This window comes from Sciurus vulgaris, assembly GCF_902686455.1.
Source record: "Sciurus vulgaris genome assembly, chromosome: 17".
NCBI lineage: Eukaryota > Metazoa > Chordata > Mammalia > Rodentia > Sciuridae > Sciurus > Sciurus vulgaris.
In genome coordinates this window covers 41,416,851-41,444,427 of record NC_136478.1, presented here as the reverse complement: position 1 = coordinate 41,444,427, position 27,577 = coordinate 41,416,851, and the positions used below count along the sequence as shown (strand labels likewise).

Below are 27,577 nucleotides of genomic sequence, written 5' to 3'. Positions count from 1 at the left end.
ATTAGTAAGTTCACATGGGCGGGTGGAATGGCAGGGAGGTGAGCTGCTGCTCCTGGGAAAATTGTGAGGTTGGCCACCCCTCAGTCCAGTCCAGATGAAGATGTTCTATGCATGTGAAGGTCAAGACTGAGGACAAGCCCCAAGACCTTCAGGATGCCACCAGTTATTAGGGCACAACATGTGGCATCTCTTTGCAGGGGCAGTACACAAAAGGACAGGTCTTTCTACAGCTCTCCAGCCTACACAGCCCAGGTCACCTCCTGAATGAAAATTCCACTCTTCTTCTGAACAGGGAGCTATCTGGAACACTAGGGCCAACTGAAAAATTACCATTTTAGCAGGAGTCTTAAGTTCAGATAATTCCCCTAAAAACAGGGGATTTAGTAAAAAATAATTTGCTTTTAAGCTGGTCACATCTCACATTTCACCTAAAAATAAGACTTTTTCAACTAGTAACATTGAGAAGTGACAAATATGAAACATTAAAAAGTTTAAAAGCTTGCTAGTGAGGACAAAGTGTAAGAGGTACACTTTGCATTGCTACATTGTTAACTGGAATGTGAGTTGATATAACCTGTCCAGGGGGTGACTTGATAATACCTATATATTTAAATTACAAATGCCTATACCCTTTGGCTTAGTGACTGCACATCTAAGAATCTGAAGTACAGATGCAAATATGCATATCCAAGCTGATTATTTGGAGCATTGAATTAGACTGCAAAAAGAAAGGAAAATGGCCAAAATAGTTAAATAAAATTTGCTATATCCACATAAAGTATTAGGCAGCTTTAACAAAAACAAGGAATCTGTTAATATGCTGATGTAGAAGGAGCTCCAAAATATAGTGTTGAAAATGTAAGGCGAGCTGGGTGCAGTGGTGCATGCCTGTCTTCCTAGCAACTTTGGAGGCTGAGGTAGGAAGATTCCAAGTTGAGGTCAGCCTCAGCAAATTAGTGGGACCTGTCACAAAGTAAGGGGGAAAAAAGTGGGCAGGCTGGAAAAGTAGCTCAGTAGTCAAGTGCCTCTGGGTTCAACCCCCAGTGCCACAAACAAACAAACAAACAAACAAACAAAGAAAAAAGCAAGTGTGCTATAGCTCTTTTATTAGGAAAAAAAAAGGGGAATTATATATATATTGCATATATTCATATTCTTCAAATATGCATTCATGTACACATGCACACATGCATTTGAATGTATTCTTTTCTCCTTTTTAAACAAAGAAGGAACAAAAAGCATCTTGCTTTCCTGACAATATATTTTGGAGATCATTCTATATCAGCAAATTAACAGCTCCCTTGTTTTAAATATATCCATATATATTCACATATACATATACACACACATGATATATATTATGCATATAGAATATATATATGATTGTTTGTAAGGGGTGAAATACCTTAGGGAGGATACACAAGAAACTGGCCACGTTATTTGCTTCCCTCTGGGGAAAGGAACTGGTAGCCAGAATACAGGGATGGGGAAACTCTTCACTATAATCCCCTTCATATGTTCTGAACTTTGAACTATGTAGTTAACATTATTTATTTAAAAAACAGCAACAACAAAAATACCACACATTAGAAAACAGCCCTTAAAATGGTCCATGAAACCGTGACCAGTAGGTCTCCACTCCTTTCCTTCCCTCCCCAGTTAAAAGTTCTGAGTGCTCTGTCCTTGACACTCTTCTGCACATCCCAGGCCACTTATCTTCAAAGTTATTCCTCTAAAAGGAGCATGTAGCCTGAACGGACTGTCTCTATCTATCGATCTATCTATCATCTATCTATCTATCTATCTATCTATCTATCTATCTATCTATCTATCTATCTTCTATCTATCTATCATCTATCATCCATCTATCTATCATCTATCTATCTATCATCTATCCATCTATCTATCATCTATCTATCTATCATCTATCTATCTATCTATCTATCATCTATCTATCTATCATCTATCATCTACCTATCATCTATCTATCTATCTATCATCTATCTATCATCTATCTATCTATCTATCATCTATCTATCATCTACCTATCATCTATCTATCTATCTATCTATCATCTATCTATCTATCTATCATCTATCTATCATCTATCTATCTATCATCTATCTATCTATCTATCTATCTATCTATCTCTCTATCTATCTATCTATCTATCTATCTATCTATCTATCTATCCATCTACCTATCTTATCTATCCATCCATCCATCCTGGAGACTGACCCAGGGGCACTTAACCACTAAGCCACATCCCCAGCCCTTTTTGTGTTTTATTTTGGGACACGGTTTTGCTAAATTACTGCTGTTGGTCTTAAGCTTGCCATCCTCCAGCCTCAGCCTTTCAAGTTGCTGGGATTACAGGTGTGCAACCCCATGCCCAGCACCCTGAACAGCCTTTAGCAGATGGGGGCAGGCCAAAGTCCAGAACAGGAGAGCAAGCTCTAGGTCCTTATGTCCTGGCTGCAAACTGGAGGTGTGCTGCATTACGTCCTCCTTTACCAACACGGGAAGCCTGGGCCTTGACTGTCCACAAGTGGTGGGCAAAGGCCGAGACGGGCCTTACCACTTTGGTTCGCTCTCTCAGGCTGTTGTCCTCGTAGTGCGGATGGTTGGTTAAGGTCCTGCCCGTGCACAGCTTGACTCCGGCCAGCAACTGCATGCTTCCAGCAAACACAGCCTTCCTTGGAGTGTTAGAACTAAAATATTAAGAGTCTGAATTAACTCCACTACTAAAATTTCCTTGAAGACACCGAAGAAGACAGTACCACTCCCTCAGAATTACCTAGTTCTGCTAGGAAGTGTTAAGATTGGGCATGGTCTGGGTTCTGATTTGCACACCATGGATCTTACATTAACTTTCATATTCGTTCTTAACTGTTCACTAGAACAATGGTCAGAAGCTTCTGACTTTCTGATTTGATGGGTTTACCTTTATGTGAATTGTCTCAGGAGGCAGGCAGCTAGCTCCTGAGTCTAAGGTTTCTGGGCTAAAATCCATAATTCTCTACAGCTCCTGTTCCAGAGGGGCAGATTCTAACAAAAAGAACTCAGAAAACTGCCACTTCTTTTTATATTAAATGTAACTAATGGGCTGCCTAAAATAAACAAACTATAAAGTCAGAAGATCTCAGATATTATTATGAATTACTTTTAAGAAAAAAAAATAATAAAAAGACAACATGGAAAGAAGATTCTGAAATAGCAAATATTTTACCACTCAATATGGGGATGTACCCTATTCCTGAAGTGGAAATGTTCCTTTTCTTTAGTTCTGATTACAAAAAACTATGTGCATTTAGGAGACCCTAATATTATATCACAATCTTGCTCCCCAGTTACCACCAAGTTATAATTCTTTGCCTCCCATAGGGTAGTGGGGTTGAGGGTCAATGATGGAGGATAAGGAAAGACTTCCAGAACACAGTGAAAGCATTTTTCTTTTCCTGCAACCCAGGAAAAAAGAACCTTAGTACAGACAATTTAATTTCTTTCCACTTTCTGGAAACCTACAAGCAAATGAGATGGTGTGGTTATTTCACTGTGAGAAACAACAGCTCTCCTAGGGATTCTCTCCAGTGCAGAATTCCCCAAAGAGGCCCACGAGGAATGATGTGAGATACATTTATCTTTCTTGTGTTAACAAAGAGGAGTCTATGTCTGCTGAACTGAGCCAACGTGATAAGAGATTGTTTTGAGGAGTCTATCTGAAGCCATTCAAACTCAGCAACCTCTGCAGAAAAAGCGATAGGAGACTGCTCTCAAGGTTTTGAAGAGCAAGGCATGTATCTTGCTCTGTTGCTGAGGTTTCTAAGAGACGCCTCATCATATTCACATATCCCTCCAGGATGTTCTATTTATTCCAAATTAATGCTAAGACTACTGCATGAATGCCATCCAACAAAAGCCTTTGGACGTCTATGAGCAAGAAATCCTATGAGTCAAATGATGACATTTACAAATAATTTACTTTTTGAAAAATTCAAGATTTTCTCTCTAACCACGACACTCTCTCTTGCACTCGCATTCCAATAAGCCTTCTTAAGTGAGGAAAAGAAGTGGATGGAATTACAATGAGCACACAGGCACGACACATAATCTGCATCTTCCCTCACCCATGCCAGAGTCTAGAATGTGGATTCCAACAGAAAAAAGTGGTGTGTGAGCTTGGCTGTACTCGATAGGTTGTCATCATTCTGACAACGAGACCCAGGAATACAAGAATGAACATATCTCTGCTCTGTCCCCCGTCACTATCATTTACAGGGAATCTCTGACATTTGTCCCACATGGTCAGAGTAATCAGATGGTCTAAATGAAAACACAAGAAGGCACACCGTGCTCCTTGTGAAAGGTCTCAGAGAAATTCCATTTAACTCAATACTCACTAAATACTTATTCTGGGCCTTACATACAATGTCACTCTCGTTTGTAGTATATCATAATTGCTAAAGAGGATAAATATGCACAAATATGAATTTTAAAAAATGCCTTCATTTTTCCAAGCCAATCTTCTTTCCTTTTGTAAACTCAACTGGCATAAGCCATTCTGCTGCAATAAATCATTCAGTCAACATCACATATTAATGCCCCAAAGTGGCTGTCCTTGAACTGGACAGATTAAGAATGCAAGAAGAAAATGAGCCTGGTTTCTATGTCTGGCAGAGCAGAAGGTAGAGGTAAGAGCTAATGGGCAAACAGTCCTGGCTTCTACAGTCTCACTGCCTCAAGATGCCAAGCTGGTCTTTCTATACAGAAGACACATCCAGCAGCTGAACTTCCAACATCTATTCAAATATCAAGCCTGTCTTGGCAACACCATTTTGAACATGTAACAGGAATCAGTACCAAGAAGATGCACAGAGCTGTTCATAGTGTGCTCTTCCTAATTACACAGAGAGATGACAGACCCTCTTATGTATTCACAGTTAACGACCAAGGTTTCAGCCCGCTTCCTGAACTAGAATCCTAACTCCTGATGAAGAACAGAGTTCACAAAGGTTTAAATGTCAGAAGTCCTGAACTGCTTGCTTGTTCTCTATTCATTCAAAAAATATTACTGAGGACCCACTATGTGCTTGGCTTGCAACTTGTCTTTGAAAAGCTTTACTGGTTAAGAGAGCCAGAAGCAGCTCTCACAACAGGCAAATGTTTCCAAGTACATCAAAAATTAGTCTACCGCATATTTACTAATGCTTATTGTGGGCTTATGGCTCTGCTGGGGACTGAACACATCAGACTTTACATGATCTCAGTATGCCCACCCTGCACCTGAGCAGTCCCCTCCTCTAAGTCCCCAGCAGGCGCAGCCCCCAACACAGCAGCAGACCATCAGCGGGCAGAAAAAGGAGCTGCCGTGACTGCTTAGAGCAACTGAGAAAACAACGGAAAACAGCACATTAGACTGTAGCATGTCTTAACGTCTGGTCTTAATAGCAAAAAGTATAAAAGTCTAAAAGAAATGCAATCTGTTTCAGCGGTTAGTGCAACAATCTCTGGATTGTTAACATACTCTCTTACTGCAGCCCTTGGTTTTACTTTAAAATAGTAAAAATGAAATACTCTAGTGCCTAGAAAATGAATTAGAAATAGTGCTTGTTTGAAAACTATCGGCGTCCGAGGATAGCAGAGATGACGCTAATTCATGGTACTGTTTGATCTGTTTTATGTGTGGGGCCCATGGTAAAACTGGGTTATTTCACTGCTACTTTAAATATTTAACTTTACTGGCAAAGCAACTGCAAAAGTCAAAGCAACAAGCACAGTGAAAAAGATAAAAAATAATCACGTTTCCTAAACTTTAAAATAGCCTATATTCACGGCACTTTATGTCTTTGTGATGAAATCCACAGGCAAAGGGAAAAGGGATTCTTTGTCCTTAGCTTAAAATATGCACAATGACAGATCTGAAGTCAGGCATTCTTCCTTTACAGACACTTGCACCTGATACAGTCTGTGGTCTGTTTCTAAAATAGCTAATGTGCTTTTAACCATTGAATGACATTTCTCTATTATAGAAAAACAAAGCAATTTTTACAAATGTTTGAACAAATGATGTATAAAATGAAAGGATAATTTGTTTTTATAGCTCTCTGCCAAGCTCCATAGCAGGCTGCCCAACCTGCAAACAATTTATTCTGTAAGAAATGTCACTAAATAACGACAAGGACTCACAGGTCAAATGGATTTACATTATATAATTTAAATGTCATTCTAGGAAGACCTGATGGCATTTTGAACAAATAATCTCATTTATTTTTGAAACTCTAAGCTTCAGCAAGTTAATTACTGTTGAACTAATGGGTAAACTGAGCATTATAATATCACATGTGAATGTCTGCTTTATCTACACTTCAAAAATTTATAGAATTATGCAAATACCAAAAATAATTTGTTGAACATCAAGGAGGTTTATAGGCACTTAAAGTCTGGACTGTGCCTACGTCATCTTCAAAATACACAGTAATTCTTTCTACTTTGATTAAATACTTTGATTAAATCTGTACATTTTTTTTCAGTCCCATTGAGAAAACACTGCACACACAGGTTCACTGTGGAAACAGAGCATTTCTAGTGAAAATCTCCTAAAGTCAAGTAGTCAGAATGACATGCTGCAAAATATTCAGATATCTCTATATTAATTCAGTACATCAAAGAGAGCTTTCAGGAACCAAAACTGAGACTTTCAGGACAAGAGGAATATGGCAGACCAGGCTGTTAATGCATTTGGCCCTGCTGAAGCCTGCAGAGTACCTGGTTTTTGCTGAGAGATACTGGAGAAGGCAAAGAGACCCAGGTTTTTGACTTATGTTCCCAGAAACATTATCAGGAAGGGGGGCAAATATGAACATCTGCATTTCCATTTGCTTGGAAACACAGTATGAAGCATCCTAGTGTAAGCCAGTCAGGTGACCCCAGGGAAGGTGAATTACTACACCTGGAGGCCCACTTCCTCCAAACATCCTCATGGATTGAAATAACTAATTAAAACACCATAGTGAAACCCACTATTTTGTATAATTACTAGGCATCAATGAAAAAATTTAAAAATTTTCAGTGTTCTTGTAGAACAGAGAAATTTAATTCACAAATATTTTTGGTCTTAAACTTAAATCTCCACTCCTTTAGAGAACTAAAGACAGGAAAGCATAAAACAACATTTTCTCTGACAAAAGCTGGGACTCTAAAAACATTTTCCCACTAAACCTGTTAAGCCTCTGGAAATCATAAAACGGAGTGGAGAGTGGAAGAAAAGGACAGAGATATAGGAAGTTTACTGCTTCCTGCAGCGAAGAGGCAGTTCGAATGGATGGCTGTCCAGCATGTATACTTTCAACACAATGTCCTGTATGTACACTGTTGGTACTCAATAAATATCTGCTGGATTGTGTTAATAACTGAATAACTGTACAACTTCATATGAGAAACACTACAGGCCTTCAATCCTTTCACAGGAATCCAGTCCCCTCTGTGTGGCCCCTCTCATAAGTGTGGTCCTGAAGTAACACCATTTGTTTTCCCTTGAGTTTCTCTCTTTACCTCTAAAAGGTTATAACCTCAAAAGGAAAAGAAAACTGGTGGCAGCTGAGGCGAAAGCATCTTTCAATTTATTTTTGCAGCAGAGAGGCCCCCGGGAGACACTTGGGGAGTCCACGCCTTGCACCAAAGCTCAGCGGCCTTGGAGCACGACAGAGAAGCCTGACATGGTGTGTGGCTGGCAGGTGCAGAGCCTGGGAGACACTTCCCAAGAGAATCTACATCGTGCACAATCAGAGGAATGAAAGTTGTACCCATTTGTGTACAATGAATCAAAATGTGTCTGTAAAAATAAAAAATATTTTAATTAAAAAAAAAAAAAAAAAGAGTACCCCTGTGCCAAAATGCAAAGGTCACTTGAGGCAGGGTGATCCTGAGCCCTCCAGTAATGCTGGCCATTCTCCTGCCCCAAGTGATGCTGTCACGACTTCACTGACGAGGACAGACATCTGAGTGTGCCCACTTTGGCTCGGGGCAGAGAAGATAGGACGGTGAGAACCGAGGCACCCCTTGCTGACAGGTCTGGGTCCCCCCGGGGGTCTAGCACTGCTTTCAGACCCGCTCTGTGTATCCAGGTCTCTGCCCTTCCACCAGTGCAGGTCAGACATTTTTTTTTTTTTTTTTTTGGTACCACAGATTGAATCTAGGGGCGTTTAACTACTGAACCACATCCCCAGCCCTTTTTAATATTTTATTTTGAGACAGGGTCTTGTTAAGTTGCTTAGGGTCTTGCTAAGTTGCTGAGGCTGGCTTTGACTAGTGATCCTCCTGCCTCAGCCTTCCGAGCCACTGGGATTACAGGTGTGTGCCATTATGCCCCCCACAGCTCATATTTAGTAACATCATGGACACAGTGTGACTAATCAGAGTAAAGGGAAAGTTGAAGGCCATATTTTATGTTTCAAAGATAGAAGAAATCAGGGGAGGTTAAAAGAATATTAAATACATTCCCTTGTGTTTGGAAAGGAAGCCTACGTTTACGGAGCAGAGCTGATTTGAATGTTGAGTTAAACAAACATATTTTGTGTCTAAATAGACCCTATTTTGGCATACATTCATCATCACTTAAGCTTATTTTACAAACATGCCTAGCAGCTATTTTTATAAAAATGATAATTTAGATTTGAAGGATTTTAGGGGAAAACAGGCAAGATTAGATCACAATGGAGCCAATTTTTTAGAACAATCTAAATCTTTTAGTCGCTGAGAAAGAAAACGCCAACCAACCAAAAAACAGTCAAAAGAGTCTGTCTACAAGGGCACTCCCTACCCAGGGGGAATCTCAGGTGCCAAGACCATGTTCCCAAGAGGGAGGAATAATACATTGTCCTCACACCTGAATAACTTCACACCCACAAGTTTTCAGAGCCAGAAATGTTAGTTTAAGTAATTTTCTTTGAGAAAAAGCATAAAAATAAAGGTACAACAAATAAGTACGTACAGTTTGAGACTGCCAAAGACAAACTGTCTCCGCTAGAATACATTTTTAATGATTCCATAATTTTATAATTTCTGAATTGGGAAATACAAGTAGGGATGCTTATAATGCTAACCCAGGCAGATCTGGAAGCTCCATCATCTTCAGGATGATAACAGAAAGTAGGTGCCTTGGCATTAATTCCGAAGGTATGATCTTAAAAAATATAAAATATCAGTCTCACCTTCAGATGCATGTGTCGTAAATTTCCAGTTGACTACAGTTAATACAAAAGTAATTAGCTTTCCTTTATATGGAATAACCTTTCTTTCCCGTACAATAAATACTGAAGGAATTATTTACTCTATAATTGTCTGCCATGATTTAAAATTAAATAAATAAATAAAGACCAAGCACTGCTTACCACTCTCAGTACTAGAAATACATGAAAAATTGCACTCATTGCATCTAGACAAAACCAGTCCTACACTGGGACCAAAGCCACATATATATTTTAGACATAAATCTCTATAAAATCCATGTATTGCACTCAAGAGACCTAAGCTATCAAACATTTACCATCTCTTAATATACAAGCAGCACTAAACTGTACTGGTTAGTAAACATTAGTCATGAGCAAGTGCCAATACGGCTACTAAAATTCAAAGTGATGGAGACAACAGGCCAATGCCTTCAGAATATGTCACACAAGATTTGTAATGTCTATTTACCCGTGAGTAATCATACTGCTGCTTTTTGGTTATAAAGTAGAGAGATACAGTATTACAGTGCACAGAAAGGCAGGTCTGGGTAGAAAAGTTTATTTTGGCTTGTGGTGTGGGAGTCAGGTTTCATGAACAGAGCTTTGGAACACATGGATTTCACTGTGAGGCTCAAGGCTGAGGCAAAAGCAACCAAGCACAGTGAAAATAAGAAGCAATATAATGTTAAAGTATTTTGATCTTCAAGAGAGAAAAAGAGCTCCAGTTTTGCATTTTAAATTCTCCCTAGGAAGTGGATCAGTTAAAATGAAATCTGCAATGAGCTATTATGACTCGAAGTAATGGTAGTTTATACTATAATTTTAAAATAATTAACAAGGAAATAATACTTTCAAGTATCACCATTAACAGAAAATTTGAATGGTATTAAAGAGAAAATAAGAAAGGCAAAATTGGCAGAGCAGAAAACTCTTAAGTTTTAATGTAAGTGAAAACTGTATTCCCATTTCTGTCACTGTTTGAAAGAAATTTGTTTTCTGATCCTGTTGGAGAGACTATTTCTCGAATGGAAAGAGTTATTTCCAGAAAGAGAGTTTAAAGAAAAAAATTAATAAAAATGAATGTTTCCTAACAATTAGATTTAAAAAAACAAACAAACCTCCACCCCTTCCCCCAAAGTAAATGAGATGAACAGTGACTCTAAAAAAGTTGAAATTTTAAAGGTTAAAAAACTCCTCTTACTTAATCCAGTTCATCAGCTCCACTGTATCTGGGTCATAGAATTCTCTCAACTCGGAGAGCTCATCCATCATTCCTGGCCAGAACTGAAATTAAAAACAAAACAAAACAAAAACAAAAATCCACCCCCATACCCACAACTCTCACTAAGATTGAATGGAAAAAAAGAGAAACTGCATATGGCTTGTGAACTAAGTAGGCCTGGAGGCCGGAACACAGTCATCTCTGCGGTCGACCCCCAAGCACCAGTGTGCTGAGGTCTGAGAAAAGTTTCCAAAATTACCCTGAAATGAGGTCAATTAGGACCAGAGGTGCTGTCAAATTTAAAAAATGAGCTTTCATTTTACCCTAGGAGAAATGTGATTGTAGGTGGTGCTAATATCTAGTGAAATAGTACTTTGATATGACAAGAATACCAACCACGGAAAAGTTCACAGTGTACTAGAAAATGCAATTAACTAATATCATGCAATCTCTGCTTAAGAGAACATGTCCACAGGCGATAGCGCCACGCTGCAGCTGTAAACATGTATTTTAGTACAGAATCTCATGTGTCCTCACAATAACCCCTGGGACAGATGGTGTGGCAGGAAGCATCACCACTGGAGTTCTTTATCGCTACAAGTCTGGCAACGGGCTCAGAGAGGTATCTGACTTGACCAGGTCACAAGTGGCAGAGCCACAGTTTTGAAGCTGCCCCCAATCTAGAACCTCTTATCATTGCATAATACTGTGATTGTGCTTTTAGTGCTAGAAATCTGGCCAAATGGTTTGACATACATAAACAGAATCACTGGAACAATGGATAAGAATATTTAAAGGAAAATCTGAAACATTTGACTACCCTTATTTATGCCACTAGTGCCCGTTGGTCAACCTGAGTTACTTCAAGTCATGTAAACATGATATAAAAATTACACTCTAAATCCATTACTTATCTAACAGAACGCCAGTCTTTATTTAATCAATTAATTAAATCTGAATTGCTTTATCAAATGATGGTTGACTAAAAAGACTTGATCATCTATGCACATCCTACAGTTAACTGCAGAATTCAATTCACGTATTGGCAGAGAAGACCAATGACAATTATTTATGCTTCGCTGATACTGAAAATGTAATAATTTTAAGATCCACCGAGTAGAAACAGAGCAGCACCTGACTGGTCTTGGGTCGGGTTTTAGCCCTGTCACTTTGTTATCCTGTCATCTCATCTTTGGCCATTTGTTTTTACTGTTCATTCACATTTTGTCTCCTGGGTGAGTCAATCATGAAAACTGCTAGGGATGGAAAACCAGGTACTTCTGATGCTAGTTTTTTGAAGGCAAGTAGTAAAAATTACTGATCAAACAATCCCTTTATAATATATAACTATTTTCCCTATTAATCTGAAAATCAACAGAACACTAAACTTTTAAATGAAATGCTCTAGGAGAATTCAATGGCCATTAGATATTTTTCTAGTTTTAAAGTTGCTGTTATCAATGCTAAAAATGTTAAAACTTGTAAGAGTCTTATGGAAAACTTAAATCTGAAATTGAATGCTGTTTTAAACATTTAAAGTCTGTCTATAGATAAATGGCAATAGTTTATCTGGGATTTCACCAATTGAAGTAGCAATCAAAATCATAGTAACTTCTATCAACTCCAGCCTTGAGAGTAGAGACTAGCACATGATTTTCTCTTTTACTAAGATCATCCTAAAGAGGGAGCAAGAAATATTAACAAACATGAACAAAAAGTGAAATCCTCATCATAATTGTTAGGTAACACTCAACTCAGGCTTTGGCAGACATGAACTGTAGTAGTTGGAATAGATGAAAATAGATTGCTTCGGGGTAACTCCTAATATGCATAACACATTTTTCTCTGTGATTCTGTATATAGTAAATTTTGAGAAGATGAAATATCTCAACTATTTTATGAAGTAAAAACTGGATGTGGTAGGGTTTCTCCTGAGGGCCTATACCCAGAGACTTGGCCAACAGGCTTCTGGAAGGTGCTGCACAATACCAAACCACTTAACTCAGGGAGAAGTACATGGATTTCCTGGGAAGGGTGGCTTTCCTAGTGCCCTCCCTGATTCTTCATTAGCAAGGGTTCTCAAGAGGAGGGCGGAGAGAGATTCCACTCATTCCCACCTCCCAGGGAAGCTTGGCAAGGTATGGAGACATTATTGGGGGGTGAGGGAGTGGAGAGGGTGTGCTACTGGCATCCACTGGGCAGCAGACGTGGAAGCTGCTACATAACCTTATCAGGCTCAGTACAGCCCCTAGGACAGAATTACCCTGCCAGAAAGTCAGCAGTGCCCTGCTGAGAACCCTGAAGGTACCACAGCAGGGCCAGAACATCAATTTCTGGACTCTCCTCCCAGAGCTTCTGACTCAGTAGGTCTGGGAATGTGACCCAAGCATCATATTTCCAGAGTTCCCAGATGCTGTTGATGCTGCTTGTCTGAGAACTGTGCTTTAAAAGCAAGGCTCTACAGCACGATCTCTTTCTTCTACCATGTCCTTCCCCAATTTTATCAGAACAAGAGACCAAAGTCCTCAAATTGCTTTTTAAAAAAAAAAAAAATCTATGAAATATCAGTATGTAGGTGAGTCACAGAAGAACTCAGCCTTTGTGCCTCCAGCAGATGAACAAGACGTCACAATTCACGTACGTCTCCAGAGGTGAGATGAGAATGACGAGGAGCTCTAGCTTTTCTGGGAGAAGGGAGATTTACTTTCAAGGTCAATGTGTTACATTACATTACCTGACTCCTCACTAAACATACACTGGTTAACACATAGCTGTTGCTTTCCAGATATTTTAAAGAACTTTCACTTATTTACATCAGAGCAATAAAATTCCCCGAGGGAAGAAGGCAGAAATCTATTTCTATGTTTTGCAACATCTAGCAGGTGGCACAGGGCTGTCTATAACAGTAAATGTTCTGATAGACAGGAAAATGACAGAACATAATTAAAAAAATACTCATAATACAGTGATTATCAAATATATATATATATGTGTGTGTGTATATATATATATATATATTTTTTTTTTTTTTCTTTTTTGCCTAAAACCTTTGGTTCACAATATCTGACATGAAAATAGAAGCAATCAAGCAATCAAAAGCTGAGCTGCTGCTACAGCTGATCCTCTCTGGGGAGGACCCCGTCTCTACATTTAACCACCCTCCCAAATCAGGGCCTTCATGGCAGCAGAGTGTGAAAGCCATTGTTCTAATTTAAAACAAAAATTCAAAAACAATCTAATCTTCAAAAATACGTATTTTTTTTCTTTAAAGAGAAGGCAAGAGTTCAGCTGGATAAAATAACCCGTGCTACTTGCCCAAGTGATAATTCAAGGCCTGTAAAAGCTGAAGGATGTGACAAAAGAATCCATAGTAGTCAACCTGATCAAGGATCATCGCCTCTGACTGGATTCTCAGAACTGTTCATGTTTCAGAAATTAGTTAGCTGAGCATAAACAGCTGAAAACAGAAAATGCATTCCTACTGAAAACAGAACTTCCTACTGAAAACAGAAAATGCATACTGAAAACAGAAAATGCATTTTTAAAAAAGCCTAATCTCACACTGTACTTATTTATAAGTCTTCAGTTCTCTTATGAAGATTAGAACTCAATAAAATATTTTAAAATAAATGAATATTTTAAAATTGTCTATGCTTTATAAATCAGCTAAGAGGAGAAAATAATTTTTTATTTCATTCATTTCAAAATAGGTCTGAAAACATCTTATTTTCAGAATTTGCATCAGTCACAGTCAAAAATCAAGATGGGGATGCCAATGCGAATAGCTTCTGCTATGATGTTTTCACTTATTAAGAACTATCTGGGAAACACATCAGTTTTCTTATCAACGCCAACTGCAATAAGAAGCTAAGGAGGTTATTTATAAACTCCAAAGACCACTTTATTTGAAAATAACACAAAACACAGGGAGTCAAAGCAATTTTTCTTCTAAATAAATTAATGGCAAGAATGAGGAAAATCAGTCTTACCTTGTAGCACAGATACAGCAGTATTAATATTGGTACTGAATATCGCATTATACATATCTATATAAGAAAGACACTATTTAGATTACAAGTATTTTGAACACTTTTGCCTTATGGTTTTGCTTTGTAAGTATATGATTTTTTTTTGAAATAACAAAAACATAATTTAATGGAGCATGAGTCTTCAGTATGCAAAACTGAATTAATGTAAAGGTTCTAATCATTCTTAAAGATATTTGTAACTTCAACCATATTGCCACCTAGTGAATTGAGAGGGCAGAACAATTCAAAACTGCATTTCCGGGCTATTAATAAATATTATAATACATTTATTAATAATTATTTTGAGGAAAAGACCTTATAATAATAAGTTATAATTCTAGATAAGAGGACTACTGGTGAATTTTAATTCTCCCTTTTGTGTACATTTTTTAAAATTTTCAAATTCTGTATGGTGAATATATTTTCCTTATAGTTTTGGGGGAAAGTTAATGATTTAAAAAAAATAAAATTAACAAGTTATTTAAAAAATAATTCCTTATAACATCTTACACTATCCATTATTTTTAGCTTCAAATTTTAGTATCCATTTTATCTGAGTGACATAGGGGCAACAACTGAAAGAAAACGAGAATAGGTATGAAAGAAATACTAAAATCATTAAAAATTAAATGGCAAACACTGACCCTCTTTGGGTTATAAAGATGGACCAACTTCAGAAGCAACTCCCAAATCTCAGGACTGCATAAGCCAAATGATGCAAACACACACATGTGTGATGTCCAGAGATACTTCATCCTGTAAGGACAGAAACAGTGAAGGTCGGCAGTTCCTAGTAGGTATGCACCTGGGGTCTGAGACAGCCACAAGGGTGCATAGACGATGATAGTAAAATCTCACTTAAAGCTGTTCAGAAATCATTTGCCACAGGGTTAGCTATTAGTTCCACTGCCTCTGGGAATTATCACATAAGAAAAAACATACAGGAATGTTTCCGAGTTAAAAAAAAAAAAAACCTGATTACAAATAATATTTTTGTAGTGAGGTGTACATTATGAGAATCATAATCATTAGTGAAGGTGACTATTAATTTCCAAATTATATTGCTAAGTACCATTAAGTAAAGAATGGATGGAGCCAGGCACAGTGGTGCATGCCTATAATTCCAGCATGTTGGGAGGCTGAGGCGGGAGGATCGCAAGTTTGAGGCCAGCCTCAATAACTTAATGAGGCCCTAAGCGACACAGTGAGACTCCCATCTCAAAATACAAAATAAAAAAGGCTAGGGATGTGACTCAGTGGGGTAAACTCCTGGGTTAAATTCCCAATAACACCCCCATCCTCTGCAAAAGAACAGATGAAATAAAAAACAAATCAAATAGATAGGATAAGAAAAAAATACCTCATTGTACTCAATGCCAAGAATCCAAACAGAATGGTGTGTATTAAGTTGTAAGCAGTTTCCGGTTTCAGGTCAACTGTGCACTTTCCCATTTTACCCAGGGATTGCTGATTTGTAGCATCACTGAATAAAACAGCAAACAGGCAAATTTAAAGCTAGATCCATACTTTTAATTTAGTTATATCTATGATTTCCCCTAAGACGAAGTGAATTAGTGTTGATCAAATTTTACTTTGAGGCCCAAAGTGTCACAATATAAATGCACAAGTAGTTAGAATAACTAAAGTTTCACATATTTTAATTTAGGTAAAAACTTAAAGGGTTTCAATTCTTCAAATTAGAGAACAGCAAAAAATAAGTTCTTTTGGAATCACTGAGACTGGAGGAGATCTTTAAAGATGTTTTATGTTATCCCTGACATTTTGCACATTTTTATAAGGAAGAAAAAGTCAAAATGTATCTATAACTTGGAATTCAATTCTTTGTGATTCAGTGATCCGATTTTTCACCTATCAACACTTCATTATATATGTTCAACAGATGAGTTTTATCAAATAGTTATATTTAGATTATAACCCCAATAGAATGAACACTAGTTCTATAACATCATCTGACACACAGTGTGTGTTCTATTTTCTCTGGTTGCAGCAATTTTTTTCATGAAATTTTCTTTGGATCAGAATCTAAAACTTGTATGGTGCATTTCTTGATGTATTTCTTCAAATATTTTTTGATCTATAAAAGGACTCTCAGACACTTATTTGTTGAAGAAAATGTAGCCTCTGTACTGTACATCTGCCCATCTTCTGGATCTCCTTATGGTGGTATTCACTACATTCCTCTATTCCCATGTTTCTTGTAAACTTGGAATTAGATCTAGAGGTTTATCAGAGTTAAATTCACCATTTTTCCTCCCCGAGAACACTTGCCAGGGTAAGATCTACTTGAGGACCACACTGGGAAGCACATGTTATCTGGCTGTCTCCACTCTAGCCAGGTTAAGACTGGGGAGTGCATTCAGATGCTGCACAATTTGTTTCAGAGGGGAAAATAACACAACAGTAAGAGCTTCCCATTTCAAATAAAATCAATGCTTTTATAAAGGCCCTACTGATCCTTCATATAAATTCAACGAAAGTGGATATGTATATTGCTTCTCTAGGTAACTGGAGACTCCTATTTCTTAAAAATCCTCTTGTTACCACCATAGAGTCATAGGAATATTAAAATGATACTCCATGGCAACTTTTACCATTGGTAATAGTCTTTACTTAAAATGATAACCCAAACAAAGCAATACTTAAAGGTTACTTCAGGAGAATATATGTTGGTAACTTCTTTTGACATGAGAGGATTTGTAACATTCTCATGAATCCCATGAACATAGAACATGGTGTCCCTTTCAGTTCTTCCCACCACTGCAGATGTGTTATATGAACATCACAGTATTGTCTTAGTAATAAAAAAGCAAAACTACTTGATTGTAAAAATATCCTTCAAATACTTAAAAGTTAATTCATATTAAGATACTACCATTTCTTAGTGTAGCAATTTCCCTCTAATAAAGTCCTAAAATCCCTACCTGATAAGTAAAGGGTGCTTTAAACTCTTTATCTATAATCATATACTAACTCAGCCTCAGAGATGGCTGCTGGGTACACACTGGGCAGGGCAGACATGCTCACAAAGCTACCGTGGCCCAACTGAACTTTCTGCTTTGGATATGGTCTAGAGTCCTGTCAACACTTGGTGTGTCTGGAATAGTATTAAATTATACTGTCTAAAATAATTTCCATCTATTTTCACAGGGCTAAATTTTATCTTGGTCTAGGCATAAAAAAAGAACACTTCTGAAAGATACTAAAATAGTTTATAGTCAATGAAATATTTTCATGGTTCAATGTTGCTTCATTCTTAATAATCATAAAATACCTCAACTGATCTGGACTCACTTCAGCGACAGCTCTCTTGTGGCTGTGAATCACAGCTCACCAGCACCTTAATTGGCCAGGTAACTACACAGAAAAAGGAATTTCTCAGGAGCTTCATTAAGTTTTCACAAATGACAGTAGCTTCAACTTCTTACGCTTAATTTTCTTTCAATTTCAACATGGATAATAAATGCAAAAACCTCATAGACCTGATAGATAGGAATTCTACAAGTTTTTAAGATGCCTTTATGACTCCCTTTCTCTTTCAATAGAATGGTGGACATGCTAAGATTTTAAAAACTAGCAAATATTTCTTAAAACTTATCTATAATCATATACTTTATAACCATATACCAACTAGCTTCCAGGTCATCATATTGTTGGTTTCTGACATAAAAAAATTATAATCACTGTATTTCAGCCTTCTCCCTCTCCATGAAACCAAAAAAGTCATCTTTTATCTATTTTGCATATCGAACTTAAGCTTAAGATGTTTAAATAAAGCCTTATCCTCTAAAATTTAAAGTCCTAAAATAGATGACTTTATGAGCCCTGAAATAAGAGGCAAGAAAACAAATGAATAATAATTAACTTTTGACATTTCATGAGAAGGAGGTAGGAAAAAAAAGTGAAAACACAGAAAACCAATAATGGAAAAAGAGACTCATGAATCACCAATAATAATACTAGCTAATGACAGCTCACACCTACAACATACTCTAGTGTGAGACACTATTTTTAAGTACTTTATGTTGTTTTAACTTGTTCATTCCTCAAAAAGTTGTGTAGAGTAAGTACTCTTCGTATTCTCATTCTACAGATAAGAAAATGGCAATCCTAAGAGATCATATAACTGCCTCAAGGTCACAACGCGCTCAAGTGTGGGAGCTGAGCCTTACACTCGCACCCGCTTGCAATGTCCACTAGTCTGGTGTCTCTTCACCTCTGAGAGTGGAGTCCACTCTAAATATGTTCCCCATTTAAGATAACTATACTATTTTGTTCTGTGTCTGATATTTTGATTTTCCAACTTACGCAGTTTTTCTGTAACACCCAGAACAAGTTCACTAAATCATAGGTAGGTCTCTGAAACACTCCGTACCTGAGATTCTGAAAGGCAACGACTAAGGCTGCAATCACTGTGATGGACAGAACAAATATGTAAGCATAAAGCAGCAGAGTATCTGAAAGCCTTTCAAATGTATTAAAGGGCAGGAGGCCAAAAGCTTCTTCACACAGATACAGATTTGCATCAAAATCCCTGGGGAACAAAGGGAAGGAAAAGTGTTAAATTCAATACAAAGTGAGGGAACTGCATTATACTTCTCCTTGAAATGAGTCTATGATTAATATTTGAAGGCATAATGGTGACTTAAGTTGTAAATTCCCTGCTGCTTTAAGATAAAATAGCAAACAGATTTCAATTCAATCATACCTTGTTGCTCCAAACCCAAATTTTGCCTTTAGAAATTTAAATATGTGTTCATCTGACTTCAGGTTAAGAATTTTCTATTGAGGAAAGAGAAAACAAAAATTGCTATTAGTGTCTTAGGCAGGCAAGGTTTCCTGATAAATTTCCCAATAAATGTGTATATCCAGTGTCCAGTTTCATAGGAGTGTGTATGGAATTTGTAAACATGCACAGTATTTCTCCACACTGATTCTAAAGCAAGGATTTTCAAACTTCCTTCTCTGCCTATACTTCCTCTTTAAGGTTAATCCTTTATTCAAACATCTTATCTATAAGTTCAATTTGCAAAATAGATGAAAGATGACTTTTCAGTTCTAGGGAGAGGGAGAAGGCTGAAGCACAGTAATTTTAATTTTTACATCAGATACCAACAATGTGATAGCCTAAAACCTCAAATAGATCTACAGTTCATTTGGCTTTAAGGTTTTGGTCAGCAGATACCACTGACCTAAGATTGATTCACTCAAAGACGATTTAAAAGAACAGTAACTCTCAAGACGTGAAAAGCCAGGCGTGATGGTACACTCCTGTAATCCCAGCAGCTCGGGAGGATGAGGCAGGAGGATTGCAAGTTCAAAGGCAGCCTCTGTAACTTAGCGAAGCACTTAGCAACTCAGTGAGACCCTGTCTCTAAATAAAATACAAAAAACAAGTGGTGACGTAGCTCAGTGGTTAAGCACCCTGGTTTCAATTCCTGGTACCAAAAAAAAAAAAGTGAAGAGACAGATGTCGTGTTCATCACCTAGTGATTATTTTTACTTATTTATTTTTTTTGGGTACTGGGGATCGAACTCAGGGCCTGTACTTGCGAGGCAAGCACTCTACCAGTTGAGTTCTCTCCAGCCCCATTACCTAGTGATTATAATTTCAATTCACATTTTATTTTTAATTCACAGCTTTCAAAAATAGATACACATGACGAAGAAATAAACACAAAAGAAAGATGAGGACAGAAAAAAAGTTGAAGCCAAAATTAAGGTTAGTACATAAAATATACTAGCCTTAACTAGACATGAGCCACAAATCTGGTCTTATGGATTTTAGCAGTAAATGCAAAGGGGAAGATAAAAGCATGTATGATACTCATGGGGTTGTAAGATTAAAATTAACCAGCTGCTGAGGAGAGATGCTAACAGTGCTAGAACTGACTCAAGGGAATTTTTTTCCCAAGGTACAGTAAAAACAGCAAGGAGTTTCACAGATGACTTTCTAATTCCTCTCCCTGGAGGTAGCTGGCAAAACATCAAACGCTATGCAAGAGATACTATTTGGGGGGAGTATCATAAAACAGAGATAGAGGCATGCAGCTCTCTATTGGTTTAATTCAAGAGCACATCAATGAATGTCTAAAGTGGGTAAGTGAATGAACTCGGTATCTGTCATCCAATCTTACAGAAATGCTGGAACCCCTCGGACAGCAAAGTCCTCGGATGCTAAAGTCTTTCGAGAATGGTGTAGCATTTGCCTATGTTCCATGTACATTGTCTTGTGCACTTTAGATCATCTCTGAATTCTCTCTAACAACTAATATAATGTAAAGGCTACGTCAATAGTTGTTAAACTATACTGTTTAGGAAATATTGACAAGAAAAACATCTACACGTGTACAATACAGACCCAATGTTTTCCCTAAATATTTTTCATCTGCAGTTGGAATGCAGAACCTATGGATGTAGAACCTGCAGCTGTGGAGCCCACAGACGCAGAGGGCTGACTGTACTGAGCTGTATGGAACTGAAGAACACAGTGAGGACCTGCAATGAGACATTTATTGAGGCTGCCTGAGTGAAGGGACTTTTTTCTTTGAAAGTGGGCAGAAACAACAAGAGCTATTCTTTCCTGGAGGAAAAGAAGCCTGTTTTGCAGATGTCTCCTATCCTGAGACCAGCCTTCTAGAAGAGGCAAAATCATCTAATAAAATCATATCAGCTTTGCTTGAGCATACAAAGGAAGCATCAAAGTCCAAGTGCTACACCCTGAAGCAAAGCCTGCTCTCAAAAAGAAAAGGAAAAACAAAAAGCCAGTAAAAACATTAAAAAGCATGTTGAATGAAGTAGCCCCCTAAGGCACTTAAAGAAACTATAGCCAAGCTTCTGGGCATATAACAAATAGATGCCTAAATTACTAAAATGACTTATTCTGCTATAGAGGGTCATTAATTTTAAGCTAGTTAAGTGTTGGAAAACCTATCAAAAATGAGCTCTTCTTTCCAGCAGAAATTAGATAATAAAGCAAGTGTATTAATTAACTGAATCGAATAAAAATAATGTTGATTTTTTTTAGTAACTGTAGAAATCTAAATTTAGAGAAATATTTAATTTTTTTAAAGGTTGGATCTTAAAAATTTAATAATTGGGAGTTCAAGGTAGAACATGTCAAAGAAAAACTGAACAGAAATGAATGATTAGAACCAACAAAATCATCCTTGTTAGTAGGAAAAGTTAAAACAGCCTGTTTAAAATAAAACTGGTAACTCTTCAGGGAGTTAATGCTTTTATAAATGCAAGAACTGACAAATTTATTTCTTTGAAATTAAAAACTTAAAAATTATTTCCAATGCCATAAGTAAATTTAAAATACATTATATATTTCATTTCTTAACCTACCTTAATAATGCTGTTGAGAAGAAGTGTCAAACAGAAAACTACAAATAAATGTAACAACAGTTTCCCAATCCTATTAAAGAAGCTTCCAGTTTTCAGGTTTTTCTAGAAATTAAAAGAGTTGTGTTTTAATTTATACGTTTTAATACAATGTCACAAACACAACATGAGATTACTTAAGGATTTAAAACATTGGTTCATGCAACATATAGGGAAAACATATGTGGGAAATATAACCTATTTCATGAGGTTACAATTTTCTTAATATTTCTAATTTTTCAGTAATATAATAGTCCCTTAATAATGAACTTCAAAGCCAGGCAACATGGTACATGCTTGTAATCCCAATGGCGTGAGAGACTGAGGCAGGAAGATCCAAGTTCAAGGCCAGCCTCAGCAACTTAGTGAGACCCTGTCTCGAAATAAAAAAATAAAAAGGGCTCGGGATGTAGCTCAGTGGCAAAGCACCCTTGGGTTCAATGCGAAAAACAAACAAACAGATAATTTTAAAGGGGCTGGGGATGTAGCTCAGTATAGAGCACTCTTGGGTTCACACAATACCACGAGAGAGAGAGAGAGAGAGAGAGAGAGAGAGAGAGAGAGAGAGAGAGAGAGAGAGAGAGAGAGAGAGAGAGAAGAGAGAAGAGAGAAGAGGAAAAGAGGAGAGAGGGGTAGAGAAGGGGAGAGAGAGAGAGAGAGAGAGAGAGAGAAGAAAGGGAGGGAGGGAGGAAGGGCAGGAGAGAAAGCAAGAGTGAGTGAGCTTCAAAAGATGAGGAAATGTGTCTTACTCTTTTTTTCTTTCTTTTAAAAAATCTTTGCAACCAGAGTATTGAGGTATGCCACTGGAAAATACTTGGGATATACTGACCGAACAAACCTTTATATCTTTTATTTATTAGTTAATATATCACACAGTAATAACTCGATTAAATAAAAAGTAAATTGTATTCACTGATGTGTAGTAATTTTCATATAACCTTAATAAATCTATATTATCAAACATAAGAATATGGAGTTCAAATATGAGTGATGTTTATTTATAAGAAAGGTTAAAAGGATGAAGGAGAACTACTGTTTGTTTGTGGTACTGGGGATCGAGCCCAAGGGCACTCTATGACTGAGCTACATGCCCAACCCCTTTTCCTTTCTTTATTTTGAGACAGGGTTTTGCTAAGATTCCTAGACGGGCCTTGAACTTTTGATCCTCTTGCCTCAGCCTCCTGAGCTGCTGGCATTACAGGTATGTACAAACACATCCAGCAAGAACCACTCCCTCCCCGCCACCCGAACTGGGGACTGAATTCAGGGACCTGCGCATAGTAAGCAAGCACTCTACCACTGAGTTATACCCACTGTCTGAGAACCACTGTTTAAAAAAATCTTATGATTCAGTCATAGCAATTCTCATTCAAAAGAGATTTTTCTTCCCAAAGCAGAAAGTAAAATGGTTTCTTAATATAGAATGAGGAAGAAATCGGGCTTTGTTAAACTTTTAAGGAAAAAAACAAGTCAATTTAAATATTTAAATCTCATGTAAATTTAAGAAATTTAATTATATAAAGTCAAATATCAGGTCAACGTTTTCTTTCTTTCATTATTTGGGGTGCTAGGGATCAAACTGAGAGCATCACATATGCTAAGCAAGCTCTCTACCAGTGAGCTACACTGCCAGTCCCAGGCCAATGTTTTCAAATATGATTTTACAGTAATTTAGAAAATGTCCATACGTCTAAAGGTATTTATTTGAATTCTTAAAATTCTCAAAACAGATTTAATTTTAATTCACTTAAAAATCAATACTAGGAAAAAAAAGAAAAAAAAATCAATATTAGGGTTTGGAAGGATGGAGAAGAGTAGTGTTATAAAGTGTCCATCAACTTCAACTAGTGTGATGAATCACCACTCACACAAGCAGCAGATCCTTCTTACTCTTAAGTTGGTGTGTACGTACACACACACACAATTCAAAACTTTTTAAAAATTTCAGTATTAAGCCAATGGTGTTCAATAAGCATCTGTGGCTATCACTGAATTAAGGTTTCAATTCTCTAAGCAATACTAATTGCCAAAAAGGAAGGGATGGCAGGTGACCTCAGAAAGACTGAAACAGACATGCTGTAACATACACTTAAAAAAAAAATAAAACAAATAATATCACTTTTGCTTTTTTTCTTGGAATTGGGTCATACATTTTCCTTTGAATACTGTAGGAAAATAAGGTCCAGGGAACAACACAATTTTTTAAAAGTTTAAGTTAAAAAAAAAATCTTACCTGAAGTTTTCTTGCAATTAATACTGAAAGGTTAAAACTGATAAGCAATGATCCAAGAATCATGGAATTAAAAAACTGAAGAACGCAGACCAGGAGTAAGCCCGTTATTTGTATGCCATACAGCCATGTCGCCTGCCACAAAGATGAGATGGTGCAAAGATTTTATCAAGAGACCACCACCCTGCAACATTTCGCTCGCTGGATACCTCTCAGGTTACCAAAAAACCAGAAAACACACCTTGCTTCGAGAACACAATCTAAACAAGGGAACTAAATTGTATACATACCAACTGCTTATTTACCTTTTAATAGCAGAATGTTTTAAATTCTGTATCATTAGTGAAAAGGGAAATATGCAGGGACAACATGAAGCAGAAGCAGATAATGGTATTCTGGGACTCAGCAAGGACAGCTGGTCATCTTGTTTTTTGTTTGTTTAAACTGAGGATTGAACCCAGGGTGCTTAACCACTGAGCCACATCCCCAGCCCTTTTTGATATTTTACTCTGGGACAGGGTCTCGCTGAGTTGTTCAGGGCCTCACTGAGTTGTTGAGGCTGGCTTTGAACTGAGACCCTCCTGCCTCAGCCTCCCAAACTGATGTGATTGCAGGTGTGTGCCACTATGCCCCCCCTGTAATCTTCAGTTTTAAGTTCTTTTACAGTTACTGTCTACAGTCAACAATCAGCACTGTATCACATTCCATTATTCCCTAGTTCTCTTCCCTACGTACTTTAGGTCCGGATCATACAGGGGTTCATTTTTCCCTACCTGTGTGTGTGTGCCTAATCTCCTGATGGCCTGTACATGTCCCTGGCAGCAAAGCTTTCTGCTCTTTAACCTCATTGGTTTGTAAAAAGTGTGAGCCCTGGAGTCCACAGCGCCTGTACTGTGTAGTCAGACTAGCACGGACCAGCTGTGTAACAAGATGGAAACGTTTAGGGTCTGAGTAGCACAAAGGGAGGTACTGAATCACAATGCCTGGACTGTAGCAAGCACTGAAGGTAACTGATGGAGTAAAACCCGGTGGACAGGCCAACACTGCAGGAAATACCTTTATTTTATTTATTCATTTTTATGTGGTGCTGAGGATCAAACCCAGTGCCTCACACCTGTGAGACGAGCATTCTACCACTGAGACACAACCCCAGCCCAATGGTCAGGCTCTTTGGATCTCAAAGGAAACAAACCTACAGCAAGCATGAGAAAGTGAGGCCGGGGCTCTTGCTTGGTGTTAATGGTAACTCAGGGCAATGGATGCTGACAGCTTTTAGGATTATAAAGGTAATGTATCTGCTGGGTAGAATCTCAGAGGTTTGGGAGGTTGAGGCTGGAGGATATAGCTCAGTGATGAAGTGCCCCAGGGGTCAATCCCTAGTACTAGAATAAATTATTAAGAAAATATTTCAAAAATAAAAAATAAATCTCCTACATAGACTAGAAAACTCAGAAATACATTTAAAAAAACAATAATCACTAGAAAGGTGGGCTCAAGACTAAAAACCTCACACTGTTATCTATGGAAATACTGATTTCACAGTGGGCATATATATCATATATAGCATTTTATAGACTTCACATTATACACTGTAATTTTCTCATGTTAGTGACCATTCTGTGAAAACTTAAACTGCAAATGGTTGGACAGTATTCTGTCACATGCCATAATCTGTCTGCCTCTGGATCATTTGGGCATTTCCACAACATCCTTTTCAAAAATTCCTCAGATCATTATATTTGACTGCTTATTTAATTTGCTGCTACTTCCCAGTGCCCCAAAAAAGTATCCTCTAGAATGAGGTTACTCTCTCTATATATATGTGTGTGTGTGTGTGTGTATAATTTTTTTTTTTTTTGGTACCAGGGATTGAGCCCAGGGGCACTTAACCATTGATCCACATTCCTGGCCCTTTTATCCCCCATATTTTATTTAAAGGCAGGGTTTCACTGACTTGCTTAGGGCCTCACTAAATTGCTGAGGGGCTGGCTTGGAACTCATGATCCCCTGCCTCAGGCTTCCAAGCCACAAGGAATACAGGCATGCACCACTGAGCCTGGCTCACTTAAAAATATTAAAGAGATGAATGAATAGATACCTTTTATCGGGATACTAGTTAAAGAAGGAAAAGCTTTATTAAGATATGATTTGTACACCATCGAACTCACCCATTTATCACGTTCATGATTTCTGGTATATTCGCAGTAGTTGTGCAACTACTACCACAGTCTAATTTTAAGAAACCCCACACCTGTTAGCTATCACCTCCATTAACCTCCCAGCCCTGGCAGCCAAAATGTATTGCCTCCACAGATTTGCATATCCTGGACATTTAATATAAATGAAATAATGCAATATGTAGTCATTTGTAACTGGCTTTTTCACTCAGCAAAATGCTTTCAAGTTTTATTCATGTTGCAGCATTGTATCACTACTTCAATTTTTTATGGTTGAACATTAGTGTTGTATAGATATACTAATTTTGTTTATCCACTCTCTGGTTAATAGGCTAAATTCCTATTGTTTGGCTAAGAACCACACTGCTATGAATATTCACAGGGGCTGGGGATATAGCTCAGTTGATAGGGTGCTTGCCTTGCATGCACAAGGTCCTGGGTTCAATTGCCAGCACCACCGTTCACACACAGATTATCGAATGAATCTACCTTTTAATTTCCTTGGGTCTGTACCTGGGATTGGATATACATGGTAGGTAGCTCTGTGTTTAAATTCTGAGGAAATGCCGTTTTCTAAAGTGACTATATCCTTTCACATTCTTCCCAACAATGTATGAGAATTCCAATTTCTCCATATCCTCATTGACACTTGTCATTATCTGTTTTTTTTTTTTTTAATTTTTATTTTTAGTTGTCTAAAAGTGGTATAAAGTGGTATCCTGTGGCTCTGATTTGCATTTCCCTGGTAAGCTAATAATGTGAAACATCTTTTCATGTGTTTACTGGACACATATATCTTATTTGAAGAAATATCTGCTCATATCCTTTGCCCATATTTTATTGTTGAAAGAGATGTAAGAGTTCTTTATATATTTTAGAAATCTTTTATCAGATAAATAATTCATAAATATTATCTCCCAGGGATAAGAAAAGGGAGGAACTGCAGAACGAAACTGACAAAATTATGCTATATAAACACAACACACATATGAATGTACTACAGTGAAGTCTGCCTTTATGTGTCTATAAAGCATCAATTTAAAAAATAAATAAATAAATAAAGAGAAAGAGAGAAGGAAGACCAGTAGAGTAGAGGAAGGAGAACAGAGGGAGGGAGGTGGGGTGGAAAAGAGGAAGCACTGAGGACTGGATTGGAGCAAATTATATTCCATGCATGCATGATTGTCAGAATGAACCCCACTATTATGTGTTAACTATTATGCACTAATAAAAACATTTAAAAATATTCCCTACCAATCTATGGGCTATCTTCACTTTCTAGGCACACT

The 27,577-nt window shown here is 37.5% G+C and overlaps 1 protein-coding gene across 4 annotated transcripts in view; it reads right to left on the bottom strand.

The window, feature by feature from the left end:
• DPY19L3 (dpy-19 like C-mannosyltransferase 3) overlaps positions 1-27,577 on the bottom strand; it is an 82,571-nt gene that overhangs the window by 7,310 nt on the left and 47,684 nt on the right. For 3 of the 4 annotated variants that reach the window (XM_079119906.1, XM_079119907.1, XM_079119905.1), the window contains exons 9-17: positions 24,115-24,246; positions 21,846-21,947; positions 19,204-19,277; positions 18,871-19,029; positions 15,838-15,960; positions 15,122-15,233; positions 14,439-14,495; positions 10,429-10,511; positions 2,579-2,711 (exon numbers count right to left, since the gene is read on the bottom strand). In XM_079119906.1, the coding sequence (XP_078976032.1) occupies positions 2,579-2,711; positions 10,429-10,511; positions 14,439-14,495; positions 15,122-15,233; positions 15,838-15,960; positions 18,871-19,029; positions 19,204-19,277; positions 21,846-21,947; positions 24,115-24,246 (975 nt within the window). The remainder of the gene's footprint in view (positions 1-2,578; positions 2,712-10,428; positions 10,512-14,438; positions 14,496-15,121; positions 15,234-15,837; positions 15,961-18,870; positions 19,030-19,203; positions 19,278-21,845; positions 21,948-24,114; positions 24,247-27,577) is intronic. The other variant, XM_079119908.1, reaches the window with a different exon arrangement.